This window comes from Rosa rugosa, chromosome 7 (genome assembly GCF_958449725.1).
Source record: "Rosa rugosa chromosome 7, drRosRugo1.1, whole genome shotgun sequence".
NCBI classification, from domain to species: Eukaryota; Viridiplantae; Streptophyta; class Magnoliopsida; order Rosales; family Rosaceae; genus Rosa; species Rosa rugosa.
In genome coordinates, this window is record NC_084826.1 from 4,615,338 (window position 1) to 4,641,228 (window position 25,891).

Sequence of the window (25,891 nt, forward strand, 5' to 3'; positions counted from 1 at the left end):
ATAACCATCTTCTGCTCGTAAGTCATAATGCAATAGGAGGAAAGTTGAGTTTTCAGTTTATGTGAAACACTTTTACAACTAAAAGTTCCTTTTTTTTTAATACTACAGCTTTTTTGAAAAGTGGCAATTGCAGTGACTATCGAAGAATATAAGACATTAGTTTAGAAGCATGTTTGCACAACACTGGTTTCATCTCTTTTTCCTTTAGGGTAACTTCAACTTTGCCCAAAAAGAAAAAGGACATTCAAACTAGATATTAACACCCAAGTTGATAATTATAGGTTTAAACCAATGAAAGGGAAAAAAATTGAATCTCACAATTTACAGATTCTTCTCTCTTTTTTTCTCCTTGAAATTCCTATCCTAAAGTGGGGGGCTCAGAAACATAGGCCTCATAACTTTTGAGGGATTAAAGGAACCCATTTGGCATGTGTAACACATAAAAAGTGTCCAGAGGACAAAAAAATGGCCTCCAAATTCACCGTCGCAGAGCAGACTCAAGCTAAACCTAGCAAGAACCTGAACACATCACTCAATGAAATGATGCCCTCTACACGCTTGCTTCCGGCCTCCACAATCACAAGTCTCCTCACACCTGAAAGCATTTCAAGCACAAAGGAGTTTGAAAAAATTGCGTCTAATAGGCTAATCAAAAGATAGGGGTCTTAAAATAGCAAAAGCCGATGAGAGACGGCAGTATACCTGGATTCGCCAACCGCTCCATCACTTTATGCAGAGGATCAGATCGCAAACACATCTGACATCTCTGACCACTGAAGAAGCCATAAGGAGAATTTGCATTTTGCCCAAGTTGCAAGGTCTACAAAATGCAGACAAGCACATTGAGTTCTCAGAGAAGTGAAATGCAGACACCTTCAATACTGTGCCTAAAGTTTACTATTACCAAGCACTTATATTCTCAAAGTTTGTGCAAGTGTGTGCACAGTTCTAATGATGCAAAAGTTTACCAACTTTTTGCAGCAATTAATGTTGTCTTTGGAATTGGTATTTAGACTCTTGTAAACTCTTCACTTATATAGCATCTCCCTAGTCCCTGGCAGTAGGTTGTGATATCTTTATGTTTAAACTAGAATTCCATCCTGAAATTCCATCATTTACAGAACCACATAAACCTAATTTGGTCATGCACTTTCAAGTATACTACTTTTTTATCCTACTGAAAAGGCTGATCACCACAATCCCACATGTAAAAGCCTCATCAGTCCTTTGTATTTAGCAATTACCTGATGGATAGTCAATTGATCAAGGCGAATCTGTGCATAAGCTTTGTCTCTTGCCAAAGCAGTAATATCACTGTGGAGGATAATATATATGGCACATCCCACAATTAGTCAAGGAACAAAGTAACTACATGTACATAAGACTTGGTCAAGAAAGTAAATGAAAACATCAAATCACCTTCGTGAATAAATATCCAGCAACGAATCATTGTCATCCACTATGGGTATTGAACTAACTTCAGCTGCAAAAGGAATATGCAATAGTATTAGCCAAGTAGAACCAAGACTGGTTGTAGATAAAAACATGTGTCTAATTCTAGAATCGAAGTGTAATAAAAACCGTAATCAAGATGTACATTTCATAAAATTCCATCTACCTAATAGCATAAAGTATCACAACCTCAACAGGATGTGATTTCCCTAATTTCCAGTAGCACATTCCCAAACAGAACCTAATAACGTAACAGGCTAATGACCAGGACTGGCCGCCAGATAAGGAGGGAGGAGGGACGGGAAGAACAGAAACTACTTTAGTAGCCATGAAAGATTTAGAATAACAATTCAAGATAACAAATCTGCGATAAGATAGAAGACATATAGAGAGAGAAAAACCTTGTACCAACAAAGACAGGGCATCAGCAAGAGATGAATTTGGTCTCAACATAGCCAGCAGCCTTCCATTTGACTCCCCAATATTTGGAACCCATGTACCTATAGGGAATTCTGAAATAGGATGTTGGAGTATTGGCAAGGAGGTTAAAGAATGTCTGAAATGCCTGCATATGCCTGAAAATTATATCACAGGTTAGTAATTAATATTCATATATCCTTGACTAAAGTAATGGAGAAAAGCTTACATTTTAATATTCCCGAAAGGGAGGCAAGATGCAATAGCTGTGGAAATGAACCATCCTCTGAGGAAGTATGAAGAATTGGAACTGTGGCCACCTTGTTTTGCAGAATTCTGACAGCAACTTCTTTGAGAGAATCATAAGGCCCGGCCTAGATGCAAAGCACTACATATATGAGTTTTGAAACAAAGATCTCCAGGTTTCACAATTCAGCACCAATCAGAAAGGACAATGCAGATTCTAACTACCCTCCAGGGCCTTAATACATATGTATTGCACATATCAAAATCTGAGACTTGTCAAAAGAAGTATTTGCTCCACATATGAATCCAGACAAAATAAAGTACAACATTTCCAGTTTTTTCAAAAGATAGACAGCATATAGCAATAAGTTTTTCTTTTTTCGATGGCATAAATAAAAAAATGATTCAATTGCAGGGGATAGCAGTTTATTTTAAAATATGACCTCGAGAAGCACTTACAGAGATCAAATGTGGTGGATAGCATCTCCCATTTCCATCAAGTTGTCTGTTCAAATTTAATTTTCCCTCTTTCCATGCTGCTATAGTATGAGTCTCCAGCTCTTCCCCCGTCAAATTTGACCCATGATTCCCAAGCTATAGGTGCACAAATTATAAACATTTTTCACGGTAAGGAGACTTAAGAAGAGTGGTTTATGTGGTAAAGGAAATGTGTAACTGAGAAAAGGTAAGGTACATGGAAAGGTGGCATTAGTTTTCTGACTCTTCTTTAACTTTTAATTTTCATATAATTTGACTCTAGCAAGATTTGGGAAAGGAGAGAATAGATCCCTTGTTAGGTTAGTCGTTGGTGGTGCCAGGCAGATGATAGATGAATTTATGAAGGTTCAATAAAGAAAGTTTCACAACAAAGCAATTGTCATTTGGGTTTGCAACAGAGAAAGTGGCATATCCTCAACTTCAAACATAGATGAGGCTCAGAAGCATCTTAGTTACTCTGGAGACCAACCCACGATGCCCGTTTCATATATGATTACATATACATGTATTTACAATTTTTCTTGAATTCATCTAATACTGGCATAAGTATATATTTGCAATTAAAAAGGAATGGCAGAAATTTAATTAAAACACACCTCTCTCAATATTAAGATGAAATCCAATGCGCTAAGAACTCCTACAAATTGTCCCTTTTCAAAATCCCAGAGAGGAGCCACAGGTACTCCCTGAAGATAAATGAAATTAGAAACCAAAAACTATAGTACAAGCCACAATCCTTTAAACAGCACAGAAATCCAAGAAAATTTTGTGAAAAGAAGAAGACAATTAAATTAGGACAGCTGGGGACTTGGAGTTCTGTCCTGTCTTTTGTGGTTTTGTGTGGGAGCACTGTAAGTTGTGCATAAGACACTCACCTGTTCATGTAGGATATGGAATGCTTCTTTCACAGGTAAATTGACATCCAAGGCAATGACCTGCAGTTAAGACAAGTGAAATAAAAATGATAATTACTTTATTAAAGTGGTCAAATCGTAATACAGGACCACAAACAGAGCCTAAAGAAGGGTAAAGCTTTCAAACCTTGCCTGACTCAGGAAGCAACTCATAAGCAGTATGTGTGGATAGAAATACTGATATACGCTGCCGAGAGACCTCCAATTCAGCCGCTGAGATCCTTGGAGCTACTTCCTGCAAGATACCAACTAACAGCATGACCTACTCTGTTTGCAAAACAATAGTGAAGAAAGTACAAAGATAAATATCAACAATAGCATCAGAAGTTCTCTGTAATTACCTATCAGTCTTTTATCCTATCAAAGCATTTTATCTGTCTTGTAAGAGGTTAACATTTTGGATCCTTCAATGTGAGATCTAAGTATTGTGATGATGCTTCTAAAATCTTAAATCACCATTTTGGCATTCTATCCTTGTCCAAAGGTCCAATCAGACACTGAACTTAACTCATACTACCTCTTGCATAGTGTACCGTTTCTCAAGAAAGTTGATCTATAATAACTTTCTATAGAACAAACAGAGGTAACTACTGTACTTTTAAAAAAATAAAAATATAAGGATCTATAAAAAATGAAGTCATTTAATTAGATACGGCCTTCTCTTCATGGTTGTTCCTTAATTATTTGGTGAAATTGGAGAGCCTACCACATATCCGAGTTTTATCAAGATAGTCAACATTGCCAATCTCTCTACAATAATCCATTTCTATGAACTAAAGAATATCATTATGAGAGACTTCCATCAGAGAATAGGGCACATAACCTATTAATCTATTTGGAAGGATTCATGTCCTATTTACACATCTTTGACAAAATTCTATCAAGTAATCTTTCTATTTGTGTGTGTGTGGATGAGTGATGGTGATGGAAACATCCACTATAGTGGTGACAGCATTGGTTACCCAATAAAAAAGGAAGTAAGAAACAGGACAGTTCATAGGTCCTTGACGTACACGCAAACAGAAACTTACCATACGCGTAAAGACTTCGTTATCTACATCCATATTGGATCTGTCAGAAGTCTCGGGACTGAAACTAGTAGGAACTGTATCTGGCTCCCCAGTTAGAAAGACGGTATTCACTATTCCACAATTCCCAGTGACAAAAGGCAGTTGCTCGTTATGTCGCCATTCTCCGTCAACCAAGAACTTGTACTGAAACAAACAACAGATCCCAATATCAGCACAAGACTTCTTCATAAAATATCACGCGCTAGTAAAGAGACAGTGTCTTATTCCACTTCAGCGAATTTAAAGACCAGATCATGAGCACACAAATAAACAGTGTTGGAACATGAATCCGGCATCCTGTTTCGTAATGACATTCATAGCAAAGCCAATCATTACAGTACTACTAGCCTAAGACAGTAAGAACAGTGTTTGTCCTAGTAATAACAGCTTCAATTAATTAGCATATACAAAACCTGGTGATATCCAGGCGTTAAGTTCCAAACAACTTGAAACGCAGTTGGGCACCCCTCCATTGGAGACATAGGTATATGTTCTAACCACCTGTAAGGTTCAGCAAATCCGATATCACATACTAAATCATACATTCAACTCTGACATGAAAAGGGAAACAAAACAACATGAACAAACAGTGAAATTTTGAGTCAAAAACAAAAACCATTGCAATCCCACACCTTGTAAAAGAGCCACTGAGAAACACCCTTCTTCCCCCATAAGGCCAGACGAACCGGGTCGGAATTAAAATCGGTCCTTGAAGTCCACTGCTCTGGTATGCCGTACCGTGACCAGAACCAAACATTTCCCACCAATTTAGATAAACCTTACTATAATGTTTTCACAGAAACAATCCACAGACTCCAAAAACTCAAAACCCAACTCCACCAACCAATTACTTACTGTTTATCACAATCCACTATCTCTTTTCAAATCCAACATCAAATCCCCAACCCCTGTTTTTTTTTTTTGTATTGCTTAGTACAATAGGGATGCTCCACAGCTGAGCAGAGGACCCTTTTAAAGCATACACATGCAAGTACCCTGAAAACCAAAACCCCAGACTTCAAATCCCAAAACCCCAAAAGCTTTTCACTTTAATTCACACACACTGTTATTATCCTCATGCACCATTCCACGAAATCTGAAAACTTTTCTCACTGATCGAACTCTCTGTTCCAAAAAGTCAACAAAACCCTTCACAAAACGCCTCTGATATCTCCCCCAGATTCGATCCCTGATCCACCCCAAGACTCAAACTTTACCACCAAATCCAAACCAAGACGCAAACTTTGGTTCAGAACCCAACTATGGAAGTGGGTGAGGTGCAATAGCTTGTGAAACAGAGAGACATGGTTGAAGAATAAGAAGAAGAAAACCTAATTGTGAAGGAATGGGTAAGACTGTGAAAGAGGGTATGCATTTATTATGGCCTTATGGGATTGGTTTGGATCTTCAAAAGTGTCCTCTAAGTGAAGAATCTTACGGGAAACCTCCAAACAGGACCCCAAAAGAAAGAGAGGAAAAAAAAAACAGAGAGGACAATTATTATGGTGGCAGTAGGTTAGTTTTTAATGATGGTGACACAAAAAGAAGAAATTTTCTTTTCTTTGGTGGTGAAAAGGGCAAATTTCTTCCTATCAAAAAAAGAGAAATTTTTCCAGAACACCCATTATTATTAAAGCAGCATTTGTGTCCTTTTTCACTCCAAAAGGACCAAACATTGGCTAATGCATCCTCCAAGTATCAAGTGTTTTGCAGAATGAACCTGTTTGAAAATTGAAAATTTTGTTTTCAAGTTAACAAGAATATGATTTTACCCTGTTGTTGGATAAAAGTAATAAACCTAACAATCAACTAATCACTATAATCAAAATGAGGCTGTTTTTTTTTTGTTGAGTTGTCAACTCTTTTTTTCTCTTTATGATGAGGAAAGAAGACTAGACTAGTGAGACAACTTTTTTGTTTTTTTTTTTATAAGAAAAGTTCAGGTAAGAGGGAGGCTTTCCTACACTACTAAGGTCAGGGTAAACCTACGACCTTGACCCAACAGGACTTATGAAACTGGTCAGTGTCCTAGCTCAGCCCATTGGTATGGAATTATGCAGGACATTTTCTAGATTACCCACTAATAAAGGATGGTCGGCAGCGGGATTTGAACTTGGATGGGAGCTCCAACACGTAAGGACGACTGAACCAACCTTTGTTGGCCTAGAGAGGGAACTTTTATGTGCAATTGAAGGGAAAGAGACTGAAATTGAAAATTGTGGGGACATTACGTGACAACTTTATTTCTTCATCACGACTTTTCATTAAGAGAATTGCGTAACGAATAGATTAAATATACTGAAAAACCGATTTCTCTCGAGATCTGTGCTCCACTTAAATGACATCGAATAAACTCATGAGTAAAAGTAGGTCATGTTTGATCGCTTTTAGTATCAAAAGAATCTTGCAATTTTCATTAACGAAATAATATGGGTTATTGAGTTGGCATCAATCAACATCTTTGAATAGCTACTGATATGCTATTTAGAAGGTCAAGTTTAATGCCAGAATTAGAAAAAAGTCAGAAACTGTGATCATCTACAATGAAATGTGATAATAAAATAAGGCTCTAATCTTGACGATGAAAAGGCGCTCAGCCATTTACAATCATGTCGTGTCATGTGCCTCCACTAACTTCAACGTACAAAAATCAACTTCAATGACTTTCTATTTTCATAAAAGACAATACAAATAGTGAAAAGAAAAAGAGAATGCGCGATGACGTTAGTAGAACTTCATCAAAATCTACACGAGAAATGAAAGAAACTCTAAAATAACTCCTAAGCCTAAAAATCTTCACCGCTTTCACACAACAAAACCGCGCCATTACACGGATCACAATTCACAGCTTTTAAATAAATAAAAATTACGTAACCAATTAGAGTCGGAATTACACTACAGTACCACGAACCAAAAGGAAAAAGACAAATTTTGAGAAAAAAGAAGAAAAAAAACATGAAAACATGGAAACATGTGTCGTTCAATTTTCATGAATTCAATCAAGAGGAGTATGGACTGGTTTTTCAAATGAGATCTGACGGGTCGGGACCTTCCGTCGGGTATTGGGTTAAATCCTCCGATTTGACGACTGAGGTGATGTGTCTGTGGGGCCCACAGAATCACTGCCATCAGAGTGGGTCCATTCCTGCCCGCCAATCATTTGCCAGTCATCCTCCGCCACCGTGGGAGTCCCCCTTTCTTTTTCTTTTTTTTGAACACTGTTTTCTCTGCGCAAAGCCATGTGAAATTACTTTCCAGTCCCCTTTGCCAGAGGCCCAAAGAAGAAAAGGATCTCTCTCCTTTCCGAGAATTATCTGGGGAGTTTAGCCATACAAAGACTCATCCCAGAAACAAAAACTGTACTGGGATTTTGTGGCAGAAAAGCATTTATGTCAGCAATTATGTCGAACTACAGTTTCTTTAGTTTCTTTTGTAACTTACCCAATTTGCCCTTATTTACTTATAATCTCAAAAAAATTATTAAGTTATCACGTGTGTCCGTATTTTAAAATAGCTTAATTGGTCTATATGACCTTACTTTGATTAGTATTGGTCTATTTTTCCTCAATTATTTTTGACCCTTATATTCACGTGTTGCTGCTTAGTGATCTTGATCTTAAACCATATAATAATTACTCATAAACTAAAAACAGAAAATGATTTGAGTTCATCGGCAACGTGTTTCTTTGAGATCAAACTCTCTCGGCGCGCATGGTACCGCCACCTCTCTCTTTATATCTCTCTCTCCAATTAAATTGGATACATCAAAATTAAACAATACTGAGGCCAGGCTTTAGATGCCATGAATAAGGTATTGATGCATATAGCTAGAAACAGTGCAATTAGAAATGGTAGCTGCTATCTGAAATTAAGGCTTTGATGTATATTTAAGAGATATCAAATGTTTTTATAGGAAGGACCTGATTATAGGAATGCTTGCATAGAAACAATATAGCCAGGAAGGAATTACTATTCCATCAATTAATTGTAGTGCGAGTATTTTTAAATACCGACTTAAAATCACAGTCTACCTTTCATTTGCAAAACTTCAACTTCAATGTAAATGGCTTCACCCAAGGAAAATGGTCAAGCATGGTCCTCTTTCCCTTGAAATGCTGCTCCTCCTCTGCTTGCTAGCTATTTTCTTCTCAAGTTATTGATGCAACTCACATGGGCTACAGTCCTATTCGAAAAGGAGATCAATCTAAATGCAACCACACCAAATGTCTACATCCGCCTGCACAGAATTATTCAAGAGGTTGCGAGAGAGAACAAAGATGCTACCGCACTCCTCCGGCAAGCCGGCCACCTTAGACACATAAAGACCGTGCAATTGGCACCGCCTTAGAACATCATGCTGACTCTACGAGGCTAGCTATACCAAAATCACATCTGCAGCACATTCAACGAAAGGGATTGATTATTCAGGAAGAAATCATTGAGGATTGTCACGATAAAGACCAACAGGCTTGCTTGGATAACATGACAGAGGTGCTTAGGTGTCAATTTGTGAGAGGCAAACGGTTTGGTCTCTTACAATGAAAGATGGATAACCACACCATGATTTAGGGCTTTAGGCACAGGCATGACAGTTCAGGTTTATGTTCAATCAATTTGAACCTCTTCGTACATACTTTTCTCAATAGCTCAAGAAGAAAGTTGGGGTTATAAGTTCAGTAATAGCTCAAGAAGTTGAAGAGCACTCAACCCTACACTTCTTAAATGTTAATTTTTGACCCAGCTATAGCACCTAATATATTAATGTATGTGATTATTCAAAAAATTCTTCAAATGTTTTTCTCTCTAGCGTGAGAAAACTCTTAAGGCCGGCGGCGTCTGTGTACGTGCAGATCAGCACTGTTCGGTGGCACCCGGACGTCTTCGCTGGCCTCTGGCCTCGCGGACGTGTCGGGGTCTGCTGCCGGACGAGATATTGATGCTATTTGCCCAGGAGCTTTCTTGGGAGAGAGGTTTCCGCTTGAGGTCGCGGTATGTTGGTTTTGGTGGAGTCTCTGACCGTCGTCTCTGAATCACAGTGAGTATTGGTGCTTCGTCGTGGGTTTCCAGGACCGGCGTTAGACGTTTGGCTCGTGGAGGCTATGATCTGGTGCGCTGCATCGTCGTTGGTTTCGTAGTGGTGCGGGCCGGTTTGCTTGGGTCGAGGTGGCGTGGTACCATGGCAGCATGGCGGTACGAGTCGCGGAGGCTGAGGCAGCATGGGACGTGGCGGTACGGGTCAAGACGCGATGGCGGCGAGGTCGAGTGGCGGTGCCATCTCCTAATGTGAGGGCGTGATGACGTTTTGGGCTTGGATCATTCCAGTACTGCTGGACCTTGGGTTAGGGTTCTCTTTTGGGCTTTAGGGTTTTTTAAGGTTTTTTTTTTTTTTAATTCCAATAACTCCCTAGTTTGTTCGGGGAAAGTAGTGGGTTTTGGCCCAGTTTAGGCTTGCTTTATTACTGGGCTTTAGTCTATATTGCTATGGTTTCTTCTTACACCAAGTTAATGAATCTCCTGGAGTACCACAATTGAGTGCATTGACGAAGGGAGATTCGAAATAGTTTTCTTAGTGTACGCTGAGATTTGTAGTTGTGTAGGCTCGTAAAATTCAAATGAGCATCATTGTACTAGTAGATGGTACCCGTTTTCCCTTACCTGCTTGACCACTGATTTAGGGTACAAGCATATAGGGTTTATTTGTATGTGCCGTTCTGGCTTTGAGATTAAATGAAATCTCTATTACTCTGTCGAAAAAAAAAAAAAAAAATTAATGTATGTATTACGTGACTAATAAGAAAAGTTTTTTTTTTTTTTTTTTTTTTTTTGTGAAAAACTAATGGTTAATTTTGATTTTGAGAATCCATAGTAGTATTTCCATTCCTTACTGAAAACATAGGATATATACTCCTTCATAAGTTTAGGGTTGTTATATATAGAGTCGCTCAACTCACACAAAAAATCGATCGAAGCACCGCTACTGTCCCAGCCAAAATGAATCTCAAATATCTAAATTTAAAAGAACCCATCAGCAACCAAACCGACGTCGCACTGAAGCCAACGAAGCAACTCATTCAGACAGAATTCAAGGACAAGAACATGGTCTACTCACCGCTATCTATCCACATCGTCCCGAGCTTAATAGCCTCCCTAAACCCTAGCAGTCATTCCCACACTACTAGAAATTTCCCCAATAGCACCCCTTCAATAGCCACCACACATCTATCAGTGCCAATACTGAATAGTATCACACTGATCTGAAAATTTGGTGGGTTTGTTTTTTTTCTGTCATTGATCATCACTTCATCAGTGTGTAGTATAATTAAACAGTATGTAGAACATAGGACAATAATGACTATATATGGGTGCCAAATCAGTGGCTGGAACATAGAACATAGAACATATGGCCAGTTTCTCTCTTTTCTAAAGTCCAAGTCCATCGACGACCTCAACTCCCTCGCCTCCAATCTCCTCACTCCGGTTTTGGCCGATTCGTCCAGCCGAGGTGGGCCACGTTTGAACTTCACAAACAGTGTTTGGGTCGACCATATTGTCATCAAGAATGTTACAAAAAGGTGGTGTTGGATTTTACAAGGCTGCTCTAAATGAAGTCGATTTCAAAACCAATCCGGAACTAGTCAGAAAAAAAGTGGATTCATGGGTGGAGAAAGAGACCAATGGCCTCATATCCCTCAGACCTCCCGGATCAGTCAACACTGCGACGATGATCATCTTTGCAAACGCCTTATACTCAAAGCAACGTGGAATGATCGATACTTCAATGCATCGAAAACAATCAACAATGAGTTTCACCTTCTGATGGGGACTCAGTTAAGGGAGTGCCTTTCATGACTAGCAGTCATTACCACTCAATCGGTTCTCTCGCCGGCTTCAAAGTCTTTTGACTTGGTTTTAGAGAGGATGCCCTGAAGACTTCAAGGCCGACACGTATAAATACGACCCCCGAAGTTTCTCCATGTTCTGGTTACTTCCGGATGCAAGAGATTGGCTGCCGGCTCTGGTTGAGAGAGTCCGGTCCGAGCTGGGATTTCTAGATCACCATCTTAATGGTTGCAGGCGTGTTGGGGTTGGGAAATTCTTGATCCCAAAGTTTAAGATGTCTTCCGGGTTTGAAGCTTCGAGTGCTATGAAGAAACTAGGGCGTTGTGATTTAATGGCCATATTTCATGAGGCTGTAATAGAAGTCGATGAAAATGGCACAACAGCTGCAGCTGCTACTTGTGCTCGTAGGTATTTTGGCGATGGTGAGGTCTCTAAGGGCCCATTTGGGATTGCTTAGCTTTTAAAAAAATCAGCTTTTGTTCAAAATTTTAGATTTTATTGTGTTTGGTAAATAAATAAAAAACAGCTTTAATTGAAAGTTATAGGTCACTGGCAGCAGATTTTAGAAGCAGCCTAGAAGTTGCTTTTAGAAGCTATTGTGGATCGAAACACACTGCAGTTGTTTTATGTACTGACAACACTTTTAAAAAATATTATTTATCAAACACGAAACTGTTTTAATTCACAACTGATTATTTTCACAACACAGTAGCAGCAGTTTTTTTTTAAAAGTCACAGCAATCCCAAACTAGCCCTAAGCCTGAAGAGGAAGAAGACTTCGTGGCTGATCACCCCTTCATGTTTCTCTTACCTGACCGGAACGGTCATGTTCATGGGGCAGGTGCTCAATCCTCTTGCAGGCTGATTATTATTGTAAATTAATTTGGAGATAAGCTTCACTGTAGTTCCAATTTGTAAGCATGTTAATTAGGTTTTCGTAATGTTTTCTACTCCTATAGTTTGGGATATTTTATTTTATTTTCTAGTTTACTTTGTTATCTCATGATGAAACTATCTCGTTGTGAACTTGCTGTTGCTTTCATACATGCCTTGAAAGAATGATTCATAGTTGTTACCTACCACACATGATGGGATTACATGTTAGACCTCTGTCGGCGGTTAAGGAATCCGATTCCCATGCACTCAAAATAGTATCCAAAGATGATATATTTAGGTGGAGTGTCATCTCAAATGCAACATCTAAACCACTTACGATTCGAGCTTACATATGACGCACTCATCAATAATCATCATTGTCTCATCTCTTTCATTGGTTTTGAGGTGAATGCTTAAGAACGAATTGGCACAAGTATAAGAATAGTGGGTCTCACATTGGGCAGGCCAGAACATCACAGAACAAAGACATGTCTTTGGGCAGAAATAGGCAAGCACGGGCTATGACAATGGGAAAGTCTTGGATAGCCGAAAGACTTTAGTCAGATATCCGGCCCATTCCTTTAACAAGAAGTTATATTAATCACAGGCATGAATTTTGATTATTGTGATTTGCTGGGCAAATAAATTCACTGCAGCAGTATAAACACCCCACTTGCTGTTACCGTTGTCATTTGATTAAGGAGAGCTATAATTTATTCCAAGATCAAAAGTTTCATAAAACCATTCTACATCTGACAAATGAATAGGGGTTGTTTGCCCTCTCCCCATAATATCAGTGCTTCTACGGTTCTACCCGTATCCTAGTCATTCTGAACAAACTCAATGAATATGAGCTGATTTTGCCATTAAAGCAGAAAGATGTTCCGCGAGAGTTGGTGCAGAGCTTTCCTCTCCGAGACTTAAGCAGGCACATTTTGACAATATCTCCTACAAATGATCCCCAATTGCAAATAAGAAACAGATAATTAGTTCTGGAACTTTATGCGTTGATTGAAATAAAAAAATAAAATAAAAAATTTTAAAAAAGGTACTTTGAACTAATGATGATGAGGACAGTAAACAATGCTCAATTTTGAACATGAGTGATGAAAAAATTCATCACAGAAACTGAAATAAAATTTATCAATCTGATAGAATCAAGCTCAGTAGCATCAATTGCAGATCATTGAGTGGTAAATTTTTGGGTCGAGGTTCAGCATATTATCTGAGTAAACAAGAGACAGATACTAACACATTGTGTAACAACCATTTGGTTAAATAAGCAAGCAGCTCTTTAGTTATCTGTTTCAGGTGATCGCTGCTTGAGCAAAAGGGTCAGTGACACCTTTTCTTTTTATCAGTTATTATGGTTTTTGGGGCCTTTATATAGGTTGTTAAGCTTAAATGGCAACAAATGAGACATCAATGCAAATCCAAATAGTAAATTATATAAGCAATAAGCCAGCTACAAGAATATAGCAAAGTTCCTTAACTGCAAATCATAGCAACTAGTGGCAATGAAATTCTAGGAGGTTTTTTCACACCTGATAATCCAGTTGACTGGAGTTCTGAGACTGTAGCTTTTCAACCAATTTAAGTGCGTTCATATCCAGCAACTGGCATTGCAAAACCTGCATTAGGAATTAGAATAAGCACAAGATGGCAACAATTCTATAACCACAACTGAATATCATAAGTTCATAACCATGAACCCTGTCCTGTTAGTTCCCTGTGATGCTTTAAACCACTATTTATAGTATGCCAAAATCCAAATAGTAAAATGAAGAAGCTGTTCTAGGGGTTTCAATTATGGAGTCCAACACAGAATTAACACACACTAGAAAGCAAAAGGGGGTACCTGTATTAATTTTATCACGGATGTGGGATGTAGATAGTGGCCAGCTCTTTCTTTTTCCTGCATTATGCACCAGTTCACCTGCAGAATAAAGGGTAAACCATCACATATACTGTATCCAATAGTTTTATTAAACCCTTAAGGATTGAACAAAAGAAAAACCTTCTGAATATAATCGGTCAACGAGTCATAAACCACCCACTGAGAAGATGATTGGGAGTAGAAAGTGGCAGTTTCTTCAAGCATAGCCTGTACAAAGTTTTCATAATATGATGTTGATCTGTTTTCGCCAATTTCCATAAAGATACTCATGACATCTTGCAGCAGCTTTGGATCAATCTGCTTCCCATGACGCTCTTCATTAATCTGTAGCAAATATAAGTTAAACACAACTCCAAACATATGACTTAAGCTATTAAACCATTAGAAGCAAATAAACAAACCAAAGACATTGCTGCTGCCTGAATTCTACTATGCAACACGTTGAAGACCTGAAAGAAAAAGAGAATTACTTCTGGCATCCAATCAGTTCAATTTAGACTACAGGAAAGAGAAGGAATGTATGCAGAGTTATGCTATGCATCAACAAAAGGGAACTGCTTTAAAACGTATAGTAAGTACTCACCATACTGCGGAAGCAATCAATCGAGGTCTCACCAAGTGAAACACCACAACAAAAACTGCTATAATAGCGGTCAAGATATTCAAAGAATCTACATAACCACTTAGCCATTAACTTGTAATTTGACCACATCAGCACAAGTTCCCTCAACAGAAGTTCATTTTCTTTGGCTGCTAAAGATGGCAGTACCTAAAAGAGAAGAGAAAAATTAGTAGAGAAATAGACAGGGGTCTCTTACTGCACAAGTGATAACCAGAGAAGTTGGCAAGACAACAATCAATCAACTACCTTTTGAATTATTCTTTTTATTTTTCTGTCTTTTTAATAAAGAAATTGCTACAAGAAAATAGTATCTATCCACATTTATTCTAATAGAAACTTCTGGAGCTTACTTTTTAGTATGGCAATACTACTCATGGACTCCACCAGCATCCTAGGTTTTTTTTTTTTTTAATATCATCCTAGGTAATTAAGAACTAACTATTCAGCAACGTCACTGACAAGTTTCGAAAAGATAAAACAAAGGATCAAAGTTGATATTCCATACAAGTTGTTTAACTAAAGCTAATGCCTTGAATTTGGTGGGATTTTAAGCTATCCAAACTAATTAAAATTTAATGTGAATAGGAATCTTATATGGAGAAAAGAAGAAACTACTCCTGAAGAACATAAAGCCAAATAATAGTTACACCTATAATAACATGAATCAACTAGAAATAGAATACCACATACCGTGGAATTAATGGTCTCTTCCAAGCTCTTCTTAAATTTTTCGTGGAGCAACGCCTTGTTGTCATCCCCAGGTTTATAGCACAAAGTATAAACACATCTAAAGAACGAGTCAAAGAAATATCCACCATTCAACCATCATTTTCAAATTATATTAACTCCTTTGCATAAATGCATGCAACTATGTCCAGTAAACAGGCACACACACAAATACACATTGCTATGTGTCTGCATGATGGTTTACAACTTGCAGGCGATAAAGGATACGCATGGAACTTCATATATTCTTCAGAGGTGAACTTTGTGTCAGGGTATCCTTCCACAATCCTCTTTGCTTTCTGAAACGCCTCTTCTATAATCACCAACCCTTCATCAAGTTGTATAAACTGCATCTTCGGCACACTTCACTTCAATCTTCCAATACTTCAGAAACAACCCTGTCACAACAATCTGCATCAATCAAGCAAGATCTTAGTAAATTCCTTCACTTTGATACAGACCATAGAGTTTAAGAGATTTCTAACCACATTCATAAATTCACTTCATTAGAGAACCCACTTCATAAATTCACTTCATTAGAGATTTCTAACCACATTCGACGAATTTCAGGAAATTTACAACCAAACCAAACCCGCATAGTTCAACCAAAACCCTAGAAACTTCCAATTAGGGCATTTCACAAACCACACCCAGAATTTCATACAGCTCAAAAACAAGAGCCCAGAAACCCTAAAAAAAAAATCTACAGAGCCACAAGCTCTAAATAATGCAAATTTCAAAGAAACTGAAGAACAAAAAACACAAAAATTTGAAGAAGAAGGAGATGGAAATCTCGGACCTACCGGATCTCAGAAATCGGGGATCTCTCAATTTTGCTGCGTTCTACTGTGATTTTTTGGGGCCTCTCTCATCACTACTACTATATATGAAGGGGGTCCGCAAAGGAAGAAAAAGAATTAATAAATAAATAAATTTAAGGGCGGGAAAAAGGGAGGGGAGAGTATTAACGACATGTCGTTTTTGGAGGAAAGCTGAAAATTATAAATAAACCCCCAGGCGCTCTCTCTCTCTCTCTCTCTTTCTCATTGTTTCTGCAGGGCTACTGAGCTAGGGTTTCCGACGCTCGCCATGGCCGATTTCCAGACCTCGACTCACCGAAGCAAGTGGATCTTCACGCCCGAACAGCTGGTAATTGATCGTCTTTGTTGTTGGCTTTTCGGGTTTGTTAGGGTTTTGATTGTAAGGTTATTAGATGTTACTTTTTTTTTATTTCAACTAAGCCGGAAGCGAAAATTGAACGAAAACCCAAATAGACAGCTTATCAAAGTTGCTTGCTTGCGATAGTGTGTTTGATTCAAAGCAAAAAAAAAAAAAAAAATGCAACTGTTTTGGTTTAGTCATGTAAAATTTGCGGAATGCGAAAGTGAATCGAGAGGGAAAAGCAGCTGGGTGTAGGAGTTAGTTTTTGTGTTTTTTTTTTTTTTTTTTTTTTTGGTATGGGGGTTATTTGAGTTTGGGTTTTGATGTTTGGAAGTGATGGAAGATGACTTGAAAACTCGTCTGTGATGGTAAATTTTCATTTTTTTTTTCTCTTGTACAGGCCGAAAAATACAAGGCTGCGAATCAACAAGCAATAAAAACATTGGAAAAGGTATGTTCAGAGTCTTGCTTCATTGCTTGTGTGTAGATGGCTATCCGTTCGTGCATTCACGTGAATTGTGGTCTATTTGAAACAAGCCATTTTGGTTTATGATGTTGTCTTAGTTGCTGGAATGAGAGCATATATAATAATGCATTCATTGCACATTTAATCGCTTATAGATAGTAAAGAGATGATCTTTAGGTAATCAGAGGCTATATTGAAATCAGGGAAGTATCTATAGTTATTTGCTTGAGGATAACATTAGACTTTTCTACTGATTTTGGCCTTTAATTAATCTTAGTTGTTTCAGATTTTTTTAATACTCATTGTCTTTTTCCATAGAAAGACTAGAAAGGACATATTTGTCGAGTCTTGGCTTCTAATGAAATGTTTTTTTTTTGTTTTTTGGTGAAGTATGGAGTAGCACTAGCGAAAGTAAATGATGACGGGTCATTATCGTACCCCGAAATTGCAAAAGAGAATGGTAATGCTCTTTTGGTGACTGGTTCGAACTCCCCAATGTTTCTCTCTTTGAGTTTAGCTCCTAGGTTCTTACTAGTTAGTTAGCTTTTTCTGCTTCAGTATAGTTAACTTGTTTTAAGTGGCATTGATTTTTTTTTTCCCTCTAATTGTCAGCTGACAAGCATTCTCGTCCAAAAGCGGTTACCATTGAAGAGGAGCAATTGATGAGAGTATTTTATGAAACTAAACTTCAAGAAGTGTGTAACAACTTTCATTTCCCTCATAAAGTTCAGGTACGTCGTCTCTCTTTACAGAAGAAAAAAGAAATAATAGATTGATCAGTATGAAAAGTAGAAATGCGATCAGCTTTGACATTATCGCTGTCCAATGGGCTATTTGCAGGCAACAGCTCTCATATATTTTAAAAGGTTTTATCTAAGATGGTCAGTTATGCAACATGAACCAAAAAATATAATGTAAGTTTGCCATATATCCATGGTTTTTGTAAGAATGTTTGGTTGTATTCATTAATATCCTTGTTTAATGCATAGGTTATTCTATAAAAATTCTGATTCTTCAAGGTAGAAATCTAGTTAGACATTGAGACATTGTAGATAATCATGTCATTGAAATAATTGTTAGTAATATTGATATCATACATTTCATTATATTTGTTCACAGCATCTTTGATGACAAGAATTAATTTAATGTACTATTAGTGGATGATTGACGTAAGTTAATTCACTTTTTCACAGATTAACCTGTATATATGCGGCTTGTAAGATAGAAGAAAGCCATGTATCAGCAGAGGAGCTTGGTAAGGGGATCTCACAGGATCATCAAATGATACTCAATAATGAGTTGATAGTTTATCAGGCATGGATGTGCCACACATTTCTTTTTGGTTCAATTTTGTTTTTGTCCAGTTTCACAATATAATATGCTTTTATTTTGCAGAGTTTGGAATTTGATCTTATTGTCTATGCACCGTATCGCTCAGTTCAAGGTTTTATCCATGATATGGAGGTTTGACTCTAGTCCCTGCTCTTCAGATACAGACTTTTTTGGTTTTCTGTAGTGCATTGTTGATAATTTTCCCTATACATTATAGTTTCCTTACGAAGTTGTTAATGTTGATTTTCAGGAATCCTGCGGATTAGAGGATGACCAGCTTCCAATGCTTCAGGTAACTCTTGTATTTGAGATTTCAAATTTTTGCTGTTCAAGAGTAATAGTTGTATGTTGGTTTGTCAGAGACAAAAGTTCCAACACCTGTATCTGATAATGGGTGCAATATAATGGTTCTTAATAATTGGGAATGTAAACTTCAGTTTTATGTGGGTCTTTTAGCTTTTGCTTAACCAACTAATTATCTGTATGATATAATGATTTGTAGACTTTGCGGGACACTGCAAAGATGGATGTTGATAAAATCATGCTCACAGATGCACCACTTCTATTCCCTCCTGGGCAGGTATATCCTGGCTCCTTATTTCTTAAACATAAAAAATCTAACGTTTTGCAACTGAACTGGTGAATTTTGCTTTAAACCAGAAAACTCTATCCCTTCAGGTTTTTGAGTGTTAGGTTTTTGTTGGAAAGGGATACTTAATAGGAGCAGTTGGTGATTTAGAAAAGTTGGGAATAAGTCGTTCATGTCTTAAATGTTGATTATAATATTGCAGAAAGACAAAGTAAAAGAGTGTGACCTGCACTGTTCTTTTCTTCTTTCACTTATATTGTCTCATGCTCTTTCTTTCCCCACAAAAGACATGTGTACACTCAGAGATAAATATAGATGCATCCTCTTTAACTTTCCCAATTAAATTATATGCAGTTGGCCTTGGCTGCGCTGCGTAGTGCAAATCAGGTGCACAGAGTTGTTGACTTTGACAGGTTTTGATTTAAAACTTGGATCTCTGGAGTTTTGTTTACTTATTTTGAACTTTCCATGTAGGTTCCCTTTGATGAGTTCCCCCTGTTTCTACTCTTTATAAACAAATACATAGGGAGGGGTTTGGATTTTGTTGTTGTTTGATACTGATAAACCTTTTTTCATGTACGTCGTTTTCAGATACCTGGAGAGCATGCTCTCTCGTAAGAGTTCTGCACATACCATTTCAGAGCTAGTTGAATCCCTTAATGCAATTGATTCTTGGGTATAAATTCATATAACTTTGTTGCAATCTACATAAAATATTGACGAAAACTTAATTCTACTTTAATATAGCAGCACAGAATTTTGTGAAGATTATTCATGATATAGCTCTACAATTAAGCTCAGATTTTAAGTGTCTAATAAGAAACTCTCAGATTTAAAGAGTTTATCTGATGTTACTTATCAAGCCAGTAAAAACACATATTTCATTAACTAATCTGCCTTTTCTCACGGCTCTCTGTATAGGTAAGGAGATACAAATTTCCTTCTGACAAGGAAATCCTGCACATCAATCGGAAACTGAAATCTTGTTGGGGTCAAAGTTCGCGTGACGAGTATTTTCTCTGCCCTTTTCTTCTTTGGAAATAATGGTGTTTAATGTGGTGCCCTTTCCTTTCTGTGCTAATGAAAACTTTGATTGTTTTTCAGAAGCAAGAAACGGGATAAGAAATCGAAGCACAAGTCCAAGAGGGGTTCAAATGAAGCACAAAATGTAACTTGAAATGTATGTTGGTTTCTGACATTGTTTAGATTGGAGTTCTTTTGTGGGTTTGGCCCCTGTTTAGTGGTTCAGTTTTGGATACCAGCATATGTTACATACTATTCGCCTGAGTTTCCAAAGCAATTTCTTGTTCTTGTCGTATAGGATTCCTGATTCCTGATCTCAGTCTTTCACATCGTACTGTTTTGTCTTGCTCGGGGAGACGCTCCACTCCAAGGATTTGATTGCAGAAGAGAGAAAATTTTAACATTCTCTAAATACCCGCCCTTCACTTCCATTTCACTTTTGTATTGTTGTACTATCAATTAAATCAGTTAAGATTGAGCGGGAGAAACGAATTCTGGATGCAATATATTCACTCATATTTATATCTATGGCATTTAGAAGATGCACATCCCACTGATGTAAATCAATTTCGTTGCCAAGAAAGTTATCAGACTTGCATCACATTCCTCCGTATTACCACAAAGGAAAATTAGCAAAAAGATGAAATCTATCAAGAGAAAGCTCTCCTGGTGGAGGACGAATTTTCTAGTTTCTAGGGGCGGGTTCGGTTCCGACCCAAAACCGAAAACCGAACCGAAATTAAAATCGGTGCGGTTTTTTTATTTTCAGAAGGTGGCGCCGAAATTAAAATCGGTGCTGTTCGGTGCGGTTTTTTTTTTTTTACTTTTTACGTTTTTTTTTAATCAAATATACTTCATACTTCTTTGGTATTGTAACTCGAGAAGTTTTTGTTTCTTCAAACCTGTAATAAAAATTTATCACAACGTGTTTACAAGTTTACTAATGCATGCTTTGTACTTCAATAGACAATAATCTATAATTCCATACTCCATATAATTCAATTCATATAATCTAATAGTCCATCAAGTTCTAGCATCAAGTCATCAACATATGAAATGGTCAAAAAATATAGAGTCCAAAGTTTATAACAGTCCATAATTACATCAACGCTAAGTCACTAACCTCACAAATTAAAAATGTGTAAGTTCACTAAAATATTAAACATCACAAAAAGAATGAACCAACATCTACATATGAAGGAGAGCAATAGCATGATCTCAAGCTCGGAAAGATGAAGTCTTCGACTTTGGAGGTAACATTCCGCTCCGACTACTCCCCACTGCAGCTCCACATGGCATCTTAAACATCTCTACATTAACATAAGAGAATAATAAAAAGAACAACATTAGAATTAAAATACATACAATCATATATAACATAAATATTACAACTTCATTTAACCCAAAAAACTTTAACAAAGAAAATAGAAACTATTACCTCTTTCCGCTTCTTCACACAACTCCATCTCCTCAACAGTAGGCATATGATGTAGATACACATTTTCACTCCTAAGCCAATTTTGTGTACATATCAATGCCTCCACCATTCTAGGACTTAGGGAGCTACGGTATTGATCAATAATCCTCCCACTCGTGCTAAAGGAAGATTCCAAAGCTATGGTCGACACCGGAATAGCTAGAATATCCCTTGCAATGCGTGCCAATATAGGATATTTACAAACTCCATTCACCCTCCACCAATTCAACAAGTCAAAGCCTTCACCATCTCCTTCAATAGGATCTCCAAGATATCTATCTACATCGTTGCTTACGATCCCGGCTTTCTTTGCTCTTCTCTTTTGCTCCTTCTCTTTCAATCTCTTTTCTAACTCCGTTAGACCCTTACTTGAACTAGATATCCCCTCTCTTTTTCACCTTAGTAAACTCAGTCTTTTACCTATCGATCAAAGGCTATGGAGCAGTGACTGGTAACAACAAAAGCTCCAAAGCAATGAAAAGAAGAAAACCAAGCAACCCAAAATTGAAAATCTTGAAATTGAAGAACTGAAGAAGAAGCTCAAAAATGCTACCTGAGATGATGAAGATGCCAATTTCTTCGGGGCTGAGGCCGAAATTGTACCACATGACTTAGATTTCTCCATTTGCCTCTTCATTTTCAGCAATCTCAAGTCTAGAACTACTCGGCCAAAACAAATGCAGAGTACCTGAAACCCATATCCCAAATTTGTCAAAGAACTACTCGGCCACCACAACTTCAAGAAACAACTTCAATAAACTTCAAGAAACAACTTCAATAAAAAAGAATCAAGAAACAAGAATCCATAAGAGACAGAGAGCAAGCTTCGGTTATCAAAGAGGTGTACCTGAAACTAAACTACTCAATTCCAAGCTTTGGTTCCGGCGAAGGTGCGCGGGAGACGACGACCAGCAAAACGATCCACACACATCAAAAAACCCAGATCGATGGGGTTTTGCTGAAGATGAAAAGCAATCAGAGACTGAAGTGAAATTAGAGTTAGCTTAGAAGGGAATTAGTAATATGCTTACCGGAGAGAGCTTCGACTTCCGGCGAAGTAGCGAGGGAGACGACAACCAGATGTGTGCGAGGGAGATGACGAGATCGTCCAGACTCCAGATGTGTTGATTTGATTACCAGGCTGTCAACCTCAGATCGAGAGAAAGGTGAGGCTTCGCGTCTTCGAAACTGAGTAGCGACGGGGGTCGGGGCTGTTAGCCTAACAGGGGTCAGAGAGAGAGGGAGAGGGAGAGGTCGGGGGTCGGGGCTGAGTTGGAAAATGGAAACGAGTTCGGGACAGAGAGACTGAGGTCTGAGAGAGAGGGAATGAGGGATGGGTCGATACTTCGGGACTGAGAGAGGCGGATTGAGGATTTTAGGTTTTTAGGGTTTCCGCATATTGCATATACAAAACGACGTCGTTTTAGGTACATTCGGTTTTTCGGTTTCGGCCGGGCTGAAACCGAAAACCGAACCGACCAGATTCGGTGCGGTGCGGTTTTTCGCTTTTCGGTGCGGTTTTGTTCGGCTTCGGTTCGGGTATCGGTGCGGTTTTTTTCGATTTTCGGTCTCACGAGCCCACCCCTACTAGTTTCTACTATCAGATATCATCTCAAAAACAAAATCAAGGCCGATTCTAGATTTGAGCCAGGCATAAAGTGATTAACATGAGTTAAGCTAACCGCAATTGGTGTGATTATTTTGTTCATTACAGTGAAGTCGCACTAAGAATGTCCCTAAATTCTTGCCTCTAAAAGGGCACATACCCCCGAAAGCAAAATGAAGTCAATTTCACTCGATTGTTGTTGTTTTTTTTTTTTTTTTTTTGGAGAATGCACTCGATTGTTGTTTAGAATGAAAAGAAAAGAAAAAAGGGGATTCAATTAGACAGTTGACCAAGAAAAAAGTGATAAAACGCTGCCGTTTTGGTCCCGTAACTAAAGCTCTTAAAGTCTAAACCCTGTAATCCTCGTAAACCCCGAGTAGCAGAAAGGGCGAGACTCAAAGTTGAAACTTGAAAGCTTGAATGGCGGGCCTCGTCTCCATGACCTTCTCTATACCTCTCTCTGCTTCACATACCTTCACTAATGTAAGTATTCAATTCCCAAACCTCTTCCCCAACAAAAAAAAACTTAGCTTTCATTCCCCAAATTTACTTCAAACCACTATCTGGGCTGCTGTGAAATATGTTAGAACACTTGGGTTTTGATGTTAACACAACCAATGATTCAATCTAGTTTCTGGGTATTCCTTGTTTATGAGAAATAATTGTATGCAAACTGTTAGTATTTAGATAATGATGCCCTGATTGCATAGTTTGGGTTGTTTTGTAAAAATGAGTAATGTGTTTACTACTGATGCTCATTATTGAACTTTAGGAAGTACCTCTGGCAAAATCAGCTCTGGTTAGAGTTTCAAGCCGAAGAATTTCGGGATCAGGTTTTACTTCTTTGACCTACGTTATCTCAGATTCCACTGTGTTTACTAGGGAACTTCAAACATGATTAGTTCTTGTATTCAGTAACTTCCTGTTTAATTGTCTCACTGATTTTGCGTCGAAATTTACTGCTTTAGTTTGCTCTAAATGTAGCATTTGAAATTTTGCATCGAGTCGTATTTCAGTGCAATACTGGTGGTTGTCCAAAGAAGTTTACTTAAACCTATTAGATGGATAAAAGGTTGTACAATTCATGTTTTGCTATCCAGTTACACTCAGAAAATTGGGTAACCTTTTATGAAGATATTAGTAATCTGAAATGCTTCGGTATTGGTTTTCTGTGTGATTCTCTTCCACTTGACAGCATGTTACTGTCATGGAAATTTTGGTCTAATAGTTTAATATAGCAGAAGGTTTTCCTGCCTTTTAATTGCGTCATTCGACGCAAAGTTTGCATCATATGAATGAGTTTCCGCATACTGCGGATTGATGGTCTTTTTAGTGACTTGACAATAATTTCCCTAAATAAGACATGTCTAGAATGCATTTTGCCTTGCAAATGCAAACAGAACTTAAGCAAATGAGTGGACAAGGAGGTAAAGATGTAATGGGAGTTTTTTCTCAAAATATGCCCATATTTAGTCTTGCTTGAGAGAATGGAAAGAAGAAAGAAGAAGAGGAAGAGATGGATAGAACAAATAAACCTAAAATCTACTGAGCTGGTTTTAGAGAGCACAGGCTCTTCTATATTGATATGATCTTATTCAAAGACTTCTTTTTCATAAAAGAAACATGTAGCAAGACTAGAAACCTAATAGTCTGTTCATCAGATTTACTTAATATTGATCGAATCCATATTGTTTTTGAGGATACAATCTCTTCTTTTTGTTATGACAAAGGAATCTGATGATCTTCATTCTAATATTCATTGTTGTCTTAAAGTTGAAATTTTAGCTAGTGAAATGTTTAGGTGAAACAACATATAAAGATTAGTGGTCTGATGCCATGTCAATGTTTATAGGCTTTCAGCGCACCTAGTGATCCACTGCATTAATTACATTAGGGTGAGGCTGTATTTGAATTAGTGTTACCTCAAGCTTCCTAAGAGTATGTCACCTTGGGGTGTTCCAACATGAGTTCATCGTGAAGTGTTGAAAGTTTAGTCCAAGTTTGTTCATTATTCAGTGTTTAAAGTTTCTCTGTAGATCTCAGGTATTTTTGTTGTTAAAGTAAATAAGAAAATGCTTATCAAAGATGCAATCTATAAGGCTGAATGCATTAGGAATATTTACATTGATAATTTTGTTCTTGATTATATTGCTGACCTCTCTGAATTACATTTGCAGCCTCAAAGCCTTCTGCCTCATGCAATACAAATGGAGTCGTATCATCTTTGAATCAAAGCTGTCAACATCTTCTTACAACAACCTCAAAACCTCTCTTCGAAATCTTGTATTGTCATAGGAATATAGAATCCTGTAGCCACATGATCATATTTGGTTATTGGGTAGGACCTGATATTGATGATGGTTATGGCTATGTGGAAGCTTTTGTTAATCAAATTACTTGAGAATCCACTATTTAGCTAGCTTTTCTTGCTGCTTATGAACATATTAATGAATAAAGAGCTGATGGATATAGAGAACACTATGATTTTACCACATCATAACATCCCTGATGATTTAAAAAAAAAAATGGGAGTAGGGGAGGAGGAGAATTTGAATCTCTTGGGCCTTGTTGGGTTTTCTCACAATTGTGAAAATCTTTCCGGCCATCTAAAAAGGATCCATGCCCATGTTGACGCGTTGTGGCCTAAAATGGGGTTCATCAGATCCATTGCAATGGGTA

The 25,891-nt window shown here is 37.8% G+C and overlaps 5 protein-coding genes across 8 annotated transcripts; 3 read left to right on the forward strand and 2 right to left on the reverse strand.

Annotated features, from left to right (window-relative positions):
* Window positions 1-133: 133 nt before the first annotated feature.
* Window positions 134-6,059, reverse strand: LOC133721780 (sucrose nonfermenting 4-like protein). 2 transcript variants are annotated; one of them, XM_062148507.1, is made up of 13 exons: window positions 5,230-6,057; window positions 5,011-5,098; window positions 4,559-4,741; window positions 3,655-3,762; window positions 3,489-3,548; window positions 3,210-3,299; window positions 2,575-2,709; window positions 2,099-2,243; window positions 1,854-2,027; window positions 1,420-1,483; window positions 1,245-1,314; window positions 703-820; window positions 134-595 (listed from the first exon to the last, which is right to left on the reverse strand). In XM_062148507.1, exons 1-13 carry the CDS (start codon window positions 5,352-5,354, stop codon window positions 498-500), a joined length of 1,458 nt encoding a protein of 485 aa, XP_062004491.1. In that variant the 5' UTR covers window positions 5,355-6,057; the 3' UTR covers window positions 134-497. The 2 variants fall into 2 exon arrangements, 1 of the variants encoding a protein (XP_062004491.1); XR_009852336.1 differs by lacking the exons at window positions 134-595; window positions 703-820 and adding an exon at window positions 1,619-1,722 and having other exon boundaries at window positions 1,861-2,027; window positions 5,230-6,059.
* Window positions 6,060-10,588: 4,529 nt separating this feature from the next.
* LOC133722695 (serpin-Z2A-like) lies at window positions 10,589-11,911 on the forward strand. The gene is made up of 2 exons (XM_062149567.1): window positions 10,589-10,822; window positions 11,511-11,911. The coding sequence occupies exons 1-2, from the start codon at window positions 10,589-10,591 to the stop codon at window positions 11,892-11,894; spliced, it is 618 nt and encodes a 205-aa protein (XP_062005551.1). The 3' UTR covers window positions 11,895-11,911.
* A 1,075-nt stretch (window positions 11,912-12,986) lies between these two features.
* LOC133721771 (cullin-1-like) lies at window positions 12,987-16,470 on the reverse strand. The gene is made up of 9 exons (XM_062148492.1): window positions 16,362-16,470; window positions 15,787-15,969; window positions 15,523-15,619; window positions 14,794-14,979; window positions 14,612-14,659; window positions 14,331-14,534; window positions 14,172-14,249; window positions 13,858-13,944; window positions 12,987-13,261 (listed from the first exon to the last, which is right to left on the reverse strand). Exons 2-9 carry the CDS (start codon window positions 15,909-15,911, stop codon window positions 13,154-13,156), a joined length of 933 nt encoding a protein of 310 aa, XP_062004476.1. The 5' UTR covers window positions 15,912-15,969; window positions 16,362-16,470; the 3' UTR covers window positions 12,987-13,153.
* Window positions 16,471-16,555: 85 nt separating this feature from the next.
* LOC133721770 (cyclin-H1-1) lies at window positions 16,556-20,655 on the forward strand. Of its 3 annotated transcripts, XM_062148490.1 has the most exons (14): window positions 16,556-16,707; window positions 17,120-17,170; window positions 17,576-17,645; window positions 17,798-17,916; window positions 18,026-18,099; window positions 18,379-18,499; window positions 18,581-18,649; window positions 18,768-18,809; window positions 19,020-19,097; window positions 19,461-19,519; window positions 19,698-19,782; window positions 20,028-20,116; window positions 20,211-20,286; window positions 20,428-20,655. In XM_062148490.1, exons 1-13 carry the CDS (start codon window positions 16,648-16,650, stop codon window positions 20,281-20,283), a joined length of 990 nt encoding a protein of 329 aa, XP_062004474.1. In that variant the 5' UTR covers window positions 16,556-16,647; the 3' UTR covers window positions 20,284-20,286; window positions 20,428-20,655. The 3 variants fall into 3 exon arrangements, with proteins under 3 accessions (XP_062004474.1, XP_062004473.1, XP_062004475.1); XM_062148489.1 differs by having other exon boundaries at window positions 20,211-20,655; XM_062148491.1 differs by lacking the exons at window positions 19,461-19,519; window positions 19,698-19,782 and having other exon boundaries at window positions 20,211-20,655.
* Window positions 20,656-23,539: 2,884 nt separating this feature from the next.
* On the forward strand, window positions 23,540-25,690 carry LOC133721772 (uncharacterized). The gene is made up of 3 exons (XM_062148493.1): window positions 23,540-23,695; window positions 23,985-24,045; window positions 25,390-25,690. Exons 1-3 carry the CDS (start codon window positions 23,633-23,635, stop codon window positions 25,611-25,613), a joined length of 348 nt encoding a protein of 115 aa, XP_062004477.1. The 5' UTR covers window positions 23,540-23,632; the 3' UTR covers window positions 25,614-25,690.
* The last annotated feature ends 201 nt before the right edge of the window (window positions 25,691-25,891 follow it).

Excerpts from the sequence above, each read along its gene's own strand:
- LOC133721780 (XM_062148507.1), bottom strand. The coding sequence starts at position 5,354 with ATGTTTGGTTCTGGTCACGGTACGGCATACCAGAGCAGTGGACTTCAA. Across the intron at positions 5,099-5,229 it reads CTCAGTGGCTCTTTTACAAG|GTGGTTAGAACATATACCTA; the intron begins GTGTGGGATTGC and ends TGAACCTTACAG. Across the intron at positions 3,763-4,558 it reads ACGAAGTCTTTACGCGTATG|GAAGTAGCTCCAAGGATCTC; the intron begins GTAAGTTTCTGT and ends GGTATCTTGCAG.
- LOC133721772 (XM_062148493.1), top strand. The coding sequence starts at position 23,633 with ATGGCGGGCCTCGTCTCCATGACCTTCTCTATACCTCTCTCTGCTTCA. Across the intron at positions 23,696-23,984 it reads CTTCACATACCTTCACTAAT|GAAGTACCTCTGGCAAAATC; the intron begins GTAAGTATTCAA and ends ATTGAACTTTAG. Across the intron at positions 24,046-25,389 it reads CCGAAGAATTTCGGGATCAG|CCTCAAAGCCTTCTGCCTCA; the intron begins GTTTTACTTCTT and ends TTACATTTGCAG.
- LOC133721770 (XM_062148489.1), top strand. The coding sequence starts at position 16,648 with ATGGCCGATTTCCAGACCTCGACTCACCGAAGCAAGTGGATCTTCACG. Across the intron at positions 17,917-18,025 it reads ATTTCCCTCATAAAGTTCAG|GCAACAGCTCTCATATATTT; the intron begins GTACGTCGTCTC and ends GGCTATTTGCAG. Across the intron at positions 18,500-18,580 it reads ATGAGTTGATAGTTTATCAG|AGTTTGGAATTTGATCTTAT; the intron begins GCATGGATGTGC and ends TTTATTTTGCAG.
- LOC133722695 (XM_062149567.1), top strand. The coding sequence starts at position 10,589 with ATGAATCTCAAATATCTAAATTTAAAAGAACCCATCAGCAACCAAACC. Across the intron at positions 10,823-11,510 it reads TAGCCACCACACATCTATCA|AGAGGATGCCCTGAAGACTT; the intron begins GTGCCAATACTG and ends ACTTGGTTTTAG.
- LOC133721771 (XM_062148492.1), bottom strand. The coding sequence starts at position 15,911 with ATGCAGTTTATACAACTTGATGAAGGGTTGGTGATTATAGAAGAGGCG. Across the intron at positions 14,535-14,611 it reads AGGCAGCAGCAATGTCTTTG|ATTAATGAAGAGCGTCATGG; the intron begins GTTTGTTTATTT and ends TATTTGCTACAG. Across the intron at positions 13,945-14,171 it reads CCGTGATAAAATTAATACAG|GTTTTGCAATGCCAGTTGCT; the intron begins GTACCCCCTTTT and ends TTCCTAATGCAG.